Raw genomic sequence first — 12,713 nt, forward strand, 5'->3', positions numbered from 1 at the left:
TGAGCCTGCGCGTCCGGAGCCTGTGCTCCGCGACGGGAGAGGCCACAACAGCAAGAGGCCCGCATACCGCAAAAAAAAAAAAAAAAAAAAATTAAAAAAAAAAAATAAATAGTTACTGTTTTAAGCCACTAAGTTTTGGGCTGGTTTGTAAAGTGTAAAGCAGCAGAGATTACAGCAGCCCGAGACCATGAAACAGCATCAGGTTAAATGGGAACGTGAGGTCTGCGAAAGCCGTGGATGCGCACAGTCCCACCCCTTTCCTCTCCCTTGCTTCCACACCAGCTTCTGCCTGGAACACTACTCTAGAATCTACTCCTGGTGAAGGTGCTGTGAAAACTGTTGAAATGACAACAAAGGACTTAGAATATTTCAACTTAGTTGACAAAGCAGCAGCTGCAGGGTTTAAAGACGACTGACTCCAATTTTGAAAGAAGTTCTAACTGTGGATAAAATGCTATCCAACAGCACTTCATGCTACAGAGAAATTGTTCATGAAAGGAAGGGTCAATCAATAAGGCAGACTTGGGGCTTCCCTGGTGGCGCAGTGGTTGAGAGTCTGCCTGCCAATGCAGGGGACGCGGGTTCGTGCCCCAGTCCGGGAGGATCCCACGTGCCGCGGAGCGGCTAGGCCCGTGAGCCACAGCCACTGGGCCTGCGCGCCCGGAGCCTGTGCTCCGCGATGGGAGAGGCCACAGCAGTGAGAGGCCTGCGTACTGCAAAAAAAAAAAAAAAAAAAAAAGGCAGACTTCACTGTTGACTGATTTTAAGAAACCGCCACAGTCACTATGATCAGTCCACAGCCATCAACATCAAGGCAAGACCCTCCACCAGCAAAAAGATTACAACTCACTGAAGGCTCAGATGATGGTTAGTATTTTTTAGGAATAAAGTATCTTTTTAAAAAAAGAATAAATTTATTTCTTTTATTTATTTTTATTTTTGGCTGCACTGGGTCTTTGCTGCTGCATGAAGGCTTTTCTCTATTTGTGGCAAGCAGGAGTTACTCTTTGTTGCAGTGCGCAGGCTTCTCATTGCAGTGGCTTCTCTTCTTGTGGAGCACGGACTCTAGGCACACGGGCTTCAGTAGTTGTGGCGCACGGGCTTAGCCCTGCACCAGGGCTCGAACCTGTGTCCCCTGCATTGGCAGGCAGATTCTCGACCACTGCACCTCCAGGGGAGCCCCAGGAATACAGGATCTTTTAATTAAGGTATATATATTGGATTTTTAGAGATAATACTATTACACACTTGATAGACTACACTATATTGCAAACATAACTTTTACATGCATTGGGAAACCAAAATATTCAAGTGACTCTCTCTGTTAGAATATTTGCTTTAATGCAGTGGTCTGGAACTGAACCCGAAATATCTCTGAGGTCTGCCTGTAAGCACTCAACAAACAATGTTAAGGATAGGTCTCCTCAAAAAACCAAATGAAGAGATAAAGAAGTAATGGCGTCAACATTCATATTAGGAGTCCAGAAGGGGAGGAAAAAAATAAAGGAGGAATGTATTTAAAGAGCATGATGAGGAATTTCCCAAAATACAGCAGCATGGTTTCCCTTCGGGTTCCAGTCCTGCATGTAAGGAGCTCAGAAGTCCTCACTCCACCATAACAAGGAAAAGGCTGAACAAGCTGAAAATCAACAACTCTTCTCCGACCCATCAGAGAAGTAAGGTCACAGGGCAAACAGTTGCCTCGCAGACTGGAGACAGACAAGTGGATACAGAGGTTCACAACCTACTGGAGTAAGAAGCCTCGTGAAGCAGTGCAGGGAGGGGAAAACCTTACCTGCAATCGATGAACTGCTGGAGGCTCAGCGGGGACAAGTCTGAGAGAACAGACACCAGGGAGGCCCAGCACTTGCGTGAGATTTACCTCTAGGAGGCTCTACCAGGTGCTCACTGTGAAGATCAAAGAAAAATCCCCTCCTGCTGCCATTGGGAGCAGCTCATTTTGAACTGTCAGGGTATCTCCGCTCCTTAACGAGGCTGCCCTCAGGCGAAACTATTCTGCCAGAGCCTAACCTACCTGAGGGAAGGGAATACCCAGCCCCTGCCCCCTCTAGCCACCCTGTCCCACCTAACTGGGGAGGAAAACTGAGAAGCCCTTGTGGAGTCTCAGCCCAGGGGCACACGCTCACTTAGAGACCGAGGACCAATCCGAGGACTGTAGAACACCTCCCCACCACATCACTAACGGCCTATTCCCACAGTGCCTTGTACCCAGGACACCACCCTTGGCTGTCAACAAAAAATTACAAGGCAAGCTAAAAGGCAAAAACACAGTTTGAAGAGACAGAAGCATTAGAACCAGACTCAGATATGACAGAGATGTTGGAATTACTGAACTGGAAATAACTATGATTAGCATGTTAAAGGGCTCTAATGGACAAAGCAGAGGACATGAAAAAACAGATGGGTAATTTAAGCAGAGATGGAATTTCTAAGAAAGAATAAAAAAGAAATGCTAAGATCAAAACCACTGTAGCAGAAATGAAGAACAGCTTTGATAGGCTCACTGGTAGACTGGACGTGGCTGAGGAAAGACTTCCTGAGCTTGAGGACATGTCAACAGAAACTGCCAAAACTGAAAAGCAAAGGGAAGAAAGGCAGAATGGAACAGAATATCCAAAAACTGTGGTACAATTACAAAAGGTGTAATATATGCATAATGGGAATAGCAGAAGGAGGAAAAAGGAACAGAAGAAACACCTGAAGCAATAACAACTGAGAATTTCCCCAAGTTAGTGAGACACCAAACCAAAACCACAGTCCCAAGGAGTTCATACAACAAGGAGGATAAATGCCAAGAAGCATGTCGGACACATGTAACTGAAAGAGAAGAGGTGCCAAGCAAGATAAATGCGAGCAAAAAACACTTGAAACGCATGAACACAAGTCAAGACCAAAAACAAAGAGAAAACTCGGAAAGCTTCCAGGACATGGGACAATAAAAAAGGAGGCCACCTACAAAGAAACAAGAGTAAGCCTGACATTGTGGCTCCAGGAACGACACTACAGCAAGACAATGATGGAGTAATAATGCTAAAACGTTAAAATAAAAAACAAAATGACAATTTTATATCCAACTATGTTAGCATTTAAATGCAAGAGTGAAGTGAAGACCTTCTGAGGCATACTGGTTTAAAAATTAACCTCAAAAAGACCGTATTTTAAAGAACTATTAGAGGAAGTACTCTAGCAAGAAGTTAACCCGGAAGAAGCAATGGGATGTGAGACTGAGTGAACACTTTAGTGAGATTTACTGGTACCTAAACAAGCAACACAAAAGAAAAAAGGCAAAGGAGAGCACGCAAAGGTATTTTTTTGTTTGCAGGGTGAAGAGCACATGATAATATTAAAAAATTAATAGAGAAAAATCAATACATGTCTTAAGTTAGGACCTATAAAAAGAATAAAAATAGAACATACAATTTTCTTTATAGAAAAGATTCAACATCACATAGACTATTTTCTTTGACTGCAATATAATTTGATTAGAAATTAAATCAATTAATAAAAGATACTGTAAAAATTCTCATGTATCTAAGAAAACTACGAGTTATTTACCACTAAATAACTCTTGGGTTAAAGAAGAAATGCTGGGAAAAATTACAGAACACCAAACACTGACTGATAAAAAATCACATCATTTCAAAGGTCATGAGTCATGGCTAAAATATCATAGAGACAGTTATAGCTATGAATATATCGATCAGAAGACAAGAAGGAGAATGAATTGAACAAACGCATTTACGGCTGCACCCCTATGTAACTGCATTAAAGTGATACTAAAATTCCAGGTTAAGATGGGGGATTAAACATAAACATCCAATTTTATTTCCTCCCAAAACCCAACTACAAGAAACAGACTTTAAAAAAAAGACAAGCAGGCAAGAACAAAAAGATCAGGAGAAAACCAAAGTAACTAGGAAGCAGATGGACACAAAGTAGCAGATTTAAAGCCAAAATCCCAAGCTGGCTTTCAGTGAAGTGAGAACCGGCCCAACCTGTACTGCAGAATCCTAAATTAACCCAGGTGGCAGCACCAGGTTCCTCGGGAACTGGGAAAAACTAAGGAGCAGGTAAAAGTTGTGGGTGGAGCAGGAAGGCCCCAAACCTCCAACCCCCCTCCCACCCGCGGGGTGGCTGCCCTCCCCACAGGAGTCTGGGGCCCAGCTCTACAGAAGGCCTAACCAGGCTCTGGACGGGCAGCTCACGTGACACTGAGGGGTGAGGCCTGCACCAGCTGAAGGCTGAGACCCCCTCTCCCGGTGGCCACAAGGGTTCCGAGACTGAAGAGTCTTCTACAGGGACTCTGACTGGCCTAAGGGTCTAAAGGAAGTGACACTGGGGGTCCTCGGCAGAGGACTCACTGGCCTAGAAGTCCCTGTTCAACCTAGCTTTCCCGAAGACTCTGAAAGCACTGCTCCACTGCCGGCTTCCTTCCAGTATTGCTGTTAAGCTGGCACTCAGCTTTACCCAGCGCTAGCTGGGGATTCTGGCTCTAAGTTCAAGGCCTTTCAGACACACAAGGTCTCAAAGTTTACTTCCCGGGCAGCTTTCCTCTGGAAGCCACTAGGATGTGCTTCACTAAAGAAGGGAGTAAACCTATGAAAAGGTAAAGATGGGGAGCAGGAAACAGGGGGTTCAATCCAGCAGAGGGGAAGATGGGGCTCCGGCGAGGGGAGATGCCAGGACCACGATGGCGGCCAGTACAGAGCGACAAGTGTGACTCAAGGGGCAGACATCCTGAGGCTACCATCACTAAGCCTCTGCCCCACTGGACCGTCTTGTAAACCCGAGGAGGCTTGTCTGTGCTCAGCTTGGTTCACAACGCATGTGAGGCTCCCCTGCTCCCTCCACGGGCTCCCTGGGTCAGCGGAGGACACCTACCCCACAGATAACCGCCTTGACCTCTGACAAGCTGGAGGGAAGCACGGCAGCCCTGACGCAGGACAGGGACCCCCCACCCACCGACCAGATTTCCGCACATTCCCTGGTACACACTGCAGCCAGCTGATGCTCAGGCTCCCAGGACTCCTTAACGACCTTAGCCACCGACTTCCCCAGGAAGGGGTCACGTCACGGCAGCTGAAGCCAGAACACGACTGGACGAGTTTCCTGGGGCTGCTGTATCAACACTGCACAAACGGGGCCTTAAACAACAGAAATGTATGTATTCCTTCTCTCATGATTCTGGAGGCCAGAGCCAGCCATCAAGGTGCCAGCAGGGTCATGGTCTCTCAGAAGCTCTGGGTGGCAATCTATTCCATGTCCTTCTCTTGGCTTCTGGTGTGGCTGGCAAGGCTTGCTGCCCCTTAGCTCTGCAGACACATCACTCTAAAAGCTGTAAAAGCTGCCTCAGTCATCACATGGCATGTCTCCTGTGTGTCTCTCCTCTTGTAAGGACAGAAGTCACACTGGGTTAAGGGCCCAACCTACTCCAGTGACTTCAGCTTAACTACTTATACCTGCAAAGGCCCTATCTCCACATGAGGTCACATTCACTGGCACCAGGGGTCAGGACTTCAATATACACTTTTGGGGACACAATTCAATCTACATCAGTGACCCAAAAAGCCCATCAAGCTTATCTTCTCCTGGAAGCCTTCATCTAATAGCAGCAATTTCCTTACACAGCTCCATCTGTGCTTCCTACTTAGTTTTCAAAACAAACAAACAAACAAAAAAACAACTAAAAGTACACTGTTTAGGGATAAAAACGTTAAAAAGGCAGAGGAATGATTAACACTGAAAGTCAGAAAGTGGCTCCCCCTGGGGGGAACAAGCAGTGCCCAGAAGGATCTTTAAGGTGTTTTTAATGCCCTCCCTGTGTCTCAACCCAGGAGCTAGATTCAAAGTTATTTATCTTATTAACCTCTAAATTATATCCATATGTTCTATGCATTCTTCTATGGGTATGATGCATTTCATACTTTTAAAAATTAAGTATAGAGATTAAAAAGACAAACCTATGAGAACAAAGAAGAGGTGAGCAGATGACAGCAACGAAAGCACATGAGTAAGTGGCAAGTGAGTAAAACCAGCAGAGCCAAAACCTAAGGCAGTGGTGAAGACATGCCAGAGCCGGTGCCTCAGGACAATGCAGCAACAGGGGCATCAGGTCCTGCTAAAGTTGAGGGTGAGCAGGCTGGCTATGGACTGAGAATCTCTTTAGTTAAGAGGTTAAAGCTCCAATGACACCTCTGCTGTTCACATCCAGAAACGACTCCTCCCTCCAGGGGCAGGCTAGACTCTGGCGGCTCCAAAGAGATTCTGAGGCAGCCAAGGATGGAAGCTCTGTCCTGAAAACAGGGAAATTCAGGTGAAGTTTAACAACTGCGTGGTCAGCTCCTGGTCCTCCCTATGAGGCTTCTAGGATGTAGGCAGGCAGGTTACTACTTCCCAGAAAAGAAAAGCTGGGAAATAGGGAAACAAAGAAAATTAAGGGGATCCAGCTACAGCAAGGGTCTTTGGCAAACTACAGACTCTAAAGGCCAAATCCAGCCTGCTTTTGTAAATACATGTTATTGGCATACAGCGACGCCCATTCATCATGTATCATGTACACTGCACAGCAGGGCTGGCCTGCAAAGCCACAGCTACTTACTATCTGACCCTTTACGGAAAAGGCTTGCAAATCTCTGGTCTACAGCGTCCAATACCCAAACAAGAGGGGTGCTCTAAAGAGACAAACCAGAGAAAATAGAAGCTAGGAAATTCCAGAACTCAAGAAGGAGCATTTCAGGGACTTCCCTGGTGGTCCAGTGGCTAAGACTCTGCACTCTCTATGCAGGGGGCCTGGGTTCAATCCCTGGTCAGGGAACTAGATCAAGCATACCATAACTAAAGATCCTGCATGTCGCAAAGAAGATCCTGCGTGCCACAACTAAGACCCAATGCAGCCAAATAAATAAATAAATTATTATTTTTTAAAAAAAAAAAAAAAAGAAGGAGCGTTTCAAATGGCAAGGCGCACAGAGCAAAGGCCCAGCCCCAGGGAAGAAAAGCCCCACATGTGGTATCATCACTGAGTAATATCAGAACACTGGCAACAAAGACCAGACCCCACTAGTGTCCAAAGAAGCAGATAGGAAAATGTGCAGAGTCCAAACAGGCAATTCACAAACAACTAGGAAACAGGAAAAATGTTTAACTTCACCTGTCATCAAAGAAATGTAAATAAAAAACAAGGCTTCATTTTACAGCCATCAGATTAGCAAAACCAGTTAAAGGATGGTTAGTAGCAAACTCCAGCAAAGATACAGGAGAGGAGCCGTCTTGCTCCTGCCGTGGGAAGGCGATTCCAGCACTTCTGGGTGGAATCAACCGTTCCCGGGAGCGCTCACACACAGGCATCCTCCGGCCACGCTGACCCCAGCTGCTCTTTTTGCAGGGTGTCACCTAACTACACAGATGTCCACATGCCTTCACTCCTGCTCAGCTCAGTGTCCAGTATGCTGTATGTCCTCAACAAACCTGTCCATCAAAGCCACAATGCAAACCATGTACAGCCACCCTTAGGGACTAAGAGATACAAAGAAAACATCTAGGTTCCTTCTGGAATCCCAAAAAGGAAAACAAAAATCCAAACTCAGATGTATGAAAGGATGTTCATATTGGACAAATAAAAAAAATTACAGCCCAGCCATTTTTGTACCTCTCTCCCTTGCTGTTTTCTTCCACATCCCCAGGAGCTGCGGCCCCAGGAGTTAGAGAGCGAGGCCAACACTTACCTGGTACCGGTCAAGGATTCTGAAGTCCTGACAGGTCGTCCTGTACATGGCTTGTCCAGCTGGAAGCCTGGAAACCCCTTCTTTGGCCCCATAAATCCCGTCCACTAACAGAAGTGCGGCATTCACAACCTGATCCAGGTCAAAGAGCGGCAGCCCCCGGTCCCTCTTCGCCTGCCGGACAATCAGCTTCCGCTTCAGCCGCCGGGCCTCCGGGGTCATGGCCACAGCCCCAGGACAGGCTTCCAGCCGCTTGAGGAGCAGCTTCTCCTCGTAGATGCTCACGGGGGTGAACCTGGGCCCTTTGGGCTTCCGGTCCTTCTCCAGCACGGGCTTCCTCTTCTCTCGAGCCCTTGTTTGCAAGGACGTGTTGGAGTCTGTGTCCTCGCTGTCGATGTCCATCCTGTCGGGCTTCTCCTCCTCACTCTCCACCTCCTGCTTGATCTGCTCAGGGGCTCTGACCTTCTTCCTGCCTCCAACCCCTGGCCCCGAGGCGGCCGAGCCAGGAGGGGGCGGGATGTACTCCATCCCGGGGTCGATGACGCCGTCACCTTCCATCTCATCGTCATCTGCGCAGAGAAGAAAGCAGGAGGGGAATGCAGACCCGCCGCCCACAGGGACAGCGCACACACTGCCATCAGGGCCACACACAACCCAAGAAACCCAAGGACGGGCCATCTTACCGTGAAACAAGGCTTGTGGCGGCATCACATCTGGAATCAGATCAGCTTCTGAGAGCAGGCTAGGTGTGGCTGAGTGAGAGGCAGGGGTCCCAGGGGCAGAGAAATCCAGAGACGGGGATGGAGATGGGCTTGTCAGTGGGGTGCGGTCGGAGGAGCTCAGGGACGAGAAGTCGATCACTTCTCCTTTTTCTAGAATCACATCCGGCCTGCGTCCTCGGCTGATGAACTTCACAGGTGTCGAGGAGGTGCTACGGTCAAGAAAGCCAGCCGCTTCTTTCTGGGCTCTCCGGATGTCCTTCGCTTCCTGAGTGCGAGACCTTTTCTCTTTCAACTCCATGGCAGATTCCACAGGATTCCGACTCACCCGCTTTCTAAGTCCCTCGACAGTAATGATGGGATCTAAAGTTGGTTTCGAGGCTGCTGGAAAAGAATAAACATCTAAATTTTTTAATAGCTGTTCAACATTAGCTTCTTCTTCTACCTTACTGTGAATCTACTTCCATGTTTGAAAGAGAAAAATGTTCAATGAATGCCCTAAACTAAGATTTAGATTTCTCTTAACCAGGAAAAAGGAATTATAATGCAAATGTAAACACTTCTGCACCGTCTTTCACCTACTGGAATTGGTAAACGTTAAAAGTTTGATAATGCTCAGAGAGCGTAGGGGGAAAATGGATAGTTCATGCCTTTTTGATAGGGCATAAATTTTATTACAACTTTTTGTACGGTAATTTGGCAATATGATTAAAATTTTGAATAAATATGCCCTTTGATACAGCAACCTATTTCCAGGAATTTATCACAAAAAATTGGAAAATGTTTGTAATTATAGTACTGTTTAAATACCAAAAAAGGATAAAAATAACCAAAATGTCCATCAACAGGGTAAAGGTTTAATAAATTATCACATAGCCATTCAATGGAATGCAATGAAATAAAAGAAAATAGGGTAGATCTACATGTACTGTTATGGGAAGATGTCCAATGTATACTGGTAAGTGGGGAAAAAAATGGAGAACAAGTAATATAGTATGAATCAGTTTATGGGGGTTATTTTTAGTAAAAAAATGCTTCAGTATGCAGAGAGGACTTCTGAAAGCTTCACAAGAGACAGCAGTGGCTCCGCTGGAGTGAAGCTGCAGGCAGGGTGGGCATGTGGGGAACTTTCAGACTTCACACCTTCAATATTATGAGATTTGTTCCCAATTATACTTTTAAAAATTTAAAAGGTCATTAAAAACTTTTTAGATAAAAAAAAAATCAGATCTATGTCTGAAAGTAAGGAGTTACCGTTAATTTTTTATAAGTGTGTAAATGGCATTATGGTTAGGCTACAAAAAAGAGTCCTTATGGATAAGAGATAAATCATGAAATATTTAAGAAGGAAGTGCTGATGCCTGGAAGTTGCTTCTAAATAATCCGAGGGTGGGGATGTGTGGAGGGTTGGGAGAAAGGACTCCAGGGCCAAGATAAAATGAGATTGGGACGTCCCAGGTGGTCCAGTGGTTAAGAATCCGCCTTCCAATGCAGGGGATGAGGGTTTGATCCCTGGTAGGGGAACTAAGATCCCACATGCCGAGGAGGAACTAAGACCCGCAACTAAGACCCATCACAGCCAAATAAATAAATAAATATTTAAAACAAACATACAAACAAACAAACCAAGATTGCCAGTGTTAACTGCTGAAGTGAAGACAAAGGTACCAAGGGATTCACTATACTACTTCACTATATTATATTACTTCACATTTGTATATTTAAAATTTTCCATACTAAAAAGATTAAAACCATAAATAAACAGACTGAAAATAGAGAACCTTTCAGATACTAAAGGAAATTTATTAAACTGGTAACTTGATTAGTCAGTTATAAAACATTTTTTGTATAATATTTATTCATGGCATAAAAAACTGTGTTAGAATAAAACTGTGGGGCAGAGCAGCTCCGGGGAGGCAAGGGCTCCGTGCCTGGTAAAAGTGGATTGTCGACACTGGCACCTCTCAGCTCACAACAGTACCTTTCACTTTCAGAGTGGAGATGGACAGCTTCTCTCCCTCGGGTTTCAGGGTAGGGGGCCTGTTGTGGACAAGCTTCCACCATCCCGGTTCTCCAAATTCCTGAGCTCCCGAGCGGAAGTACATGGGGCTCCCCACGCTAAGGCAGCCCGCCACCGTGCTCCACCAGGTGGAGGTCTTTTTCCTGGAGAGTCCAAGAATTTAAAAATTATTGGCTTTTTAACTCTATCCTTACATAGACAGTGCAGTCTCTGCCTCCAAGTCTGTGATAGGCTATGGAACTTCCCCTCTCTGAAGGAACATAGCACATTGGATAAGGGAGAGGCTCGGGGTTCTGCGTGGCTTCAAATCCCAGCTCCACCACCTTCTAGCTGCCTCAGTTTCTTCATCTTTAAAATTAGGATAATAGAACGTGCAAGACTGCTGTGGGGATTAAATGAAGTTAATTCAAACAAAGCTCATAAAACACTTCTTATCCGTGATTATGGAGTTCTACAGGCTAATTTTATTTAACTTGAGCTGCTTTTATGTATGAGTTAAACACAACTCTCAGGAGAGAAAGCAGGAGAGTCATCAGCCTTGGTAAACAGTTCATTTTACCCGTGGAGAAGGATGTATCCCTCAGCCTGCTACTTGCCTTCGCATCATCTCAATAGATGCAGAAAAAGCTGTTGACAAAATTCAACACCCATTTATGATAAAAACTCTCCAGACAGTGGGCACAGAGGGAACCTATCTCAACATAATAAAGGCCATATATGACAGACCCACAGCCAACAACGTTCTCAATGGTGAAAAACTGAAACTATTTCCTCTGAGATCAGGAACAAGACAAGGATGCCCATTCTCACCACTATTACTCAACATAGTTTTGGAAGTTTTAGCCACGGCAATCAGAGAAGAAAAAGAAATAAAAGGAATACAAATTGGAAAAGAAGTAAATTGGAAAAGTAAATTGGAAAAGAAGTAAAACTGTCACTGTTTGCAGATAACATGCTACTATACATAGAGAATCCTAAAGATGCTACCAGAAAACTACTAGAGCTAATCAATGAATTTGGTAAAGTAGCAGGATACAAAATTAATGCACAGAAATCTCTCACATTCTTATACGCTAACAATGAAAAATCTGAGAGAGAAATTAAGGAAACACTCCCACTTACAACTGCAACAAAAAGAACAAAATACCTAGGAATAAACCTACCTAAGGAGAAAGGCCTCTATGCAGAAAACTATAAGACACTGATAAAAGAAATCAAAGACAATACAAACAGATGGAGAGATATACCTACCATGTTCTTGGATTGGAAGAATCAACGTTGTGAAAATGACTATACTGCCCAAAGCAATCTACAGATTCAATGCAATCCCTATCAAACTACCAATGGTATTTTTCACAGAACTAGAAAAAAAAAATTTTACAATTTGTATGGAAACACAAAAGACCCCAAATGGCCAAAGCAATCTTGAGAAAGAAAAACGGAGCTGGAGGAATCAGCCTCCCTGACTTCAGACTATACTACAAAGCTACAGTAATCAAAACAGTATGGTACTGGCACAAAAACAGAAATATAGATCAATGGAACAGGATAGAAAGCCCAAGGATACACCCACGCACCTAGGGTCACCTTATCTTTGATAAAGGAGGCAAGAATATACAATGGCAAAAAGACAGCCTCTTCAGTAAGTGGTGCTGGGAAAACCAGACAGCTACATGTCAAAGAATGAAATTAGAACACTTCCTAACACCATACACAAAAATAAACTCAAAATGGATTAAAGACCAAAATGTATGGCCAGACACTATAAAACTCTTAGAAGGGGACTTCCCTGGTGGCACAGTTGTTAAGAATCCACCTGCCAATGCAGGAGACACGGGTTGGAGCCCTGGTCAGGGAAGATCCCAAATGCCGCGGAGCAACTAAGCCCATGCGCCACAACTACTGAGCCTGCGCTCTAGAGCCTGCGAGCCACAACTACTGAGCCCACATGCCACAACTACTGAAGCCCGCACACCCTAGAGCCCATGCTCAACAAGAGAAGCCACTGCAATGAGAAGCCTGTGCACCGCAATGAAGCGTAGCCCCCTCTCGCTGCAACTAGAGAAAGCCCATTTGCAGTAACAAAGACCCAACACAGACAAAAATAAATAAATTAATTAATTTGAAAAAAAAAACCTCTTACGAGGAAAACATAGGAAGAACACTCTTTGACATAAATCACAGCAAGATCCTTTTTGACCCACCTCATAGAGAAATGGAAATAAAAACAAA

At 45.0% G+C, this 12,713-nt stretch overlaps 1 protein-coding gene across 3 annotated transcripts in view; it reads right to left on the bottom strand.

Annotated features, from left to right (window-relative positions):
* KAT14 (lysine acetyltransferase 14) overlaps window positions 1–12,713 on the bottom strand; it is a 32,481-nt gene that overhangs the window by 8,783 nt on the left and 10,985 nt on the right. For 2 of the 3 annotated variants that reach the window (XR_008619434.1, XM_007110256.3), the window contains exons 4-6: window positions 10,443–10,624; window positions 8,426–8,845; window positions 7,746–8,311 (exon numbers count right to left, since the gene is read on the bottom strand). Coding sequence is in view for 2 of the 3 variants with exons in the window: in XM_007110256.3 (XP_007110318.1) it covers window positions 7,746–8,311; window positions 8,426–8,845; window positions 10,443–10,624 (1,168 nt within the window). In the remaining variant the exon portion in view is untranslated. The remainder of the gene's footprint in view (window positions 1–7,745; window positions 8,312–8,425; window positions 8,846–10,442; window positions 10,625–12,713) is intronic. The other variant, XM_028498198.2, reaches the window with a different exon arrangement.

This window comes from Physeter macrocephalus, chromosome 14, assembly GCF_002837175.3.
Source record: "Physeter macrocephalus isolate SW-GA chromosome 14, ASM283717v5, whole genome shotgun sequence".
Lineage (NCBI taxonomy): Eukaryota > Metazoa > Chordata > Mammalia > Artiodactyla > Physeteridae > Physeter > Physeter macrocephalus.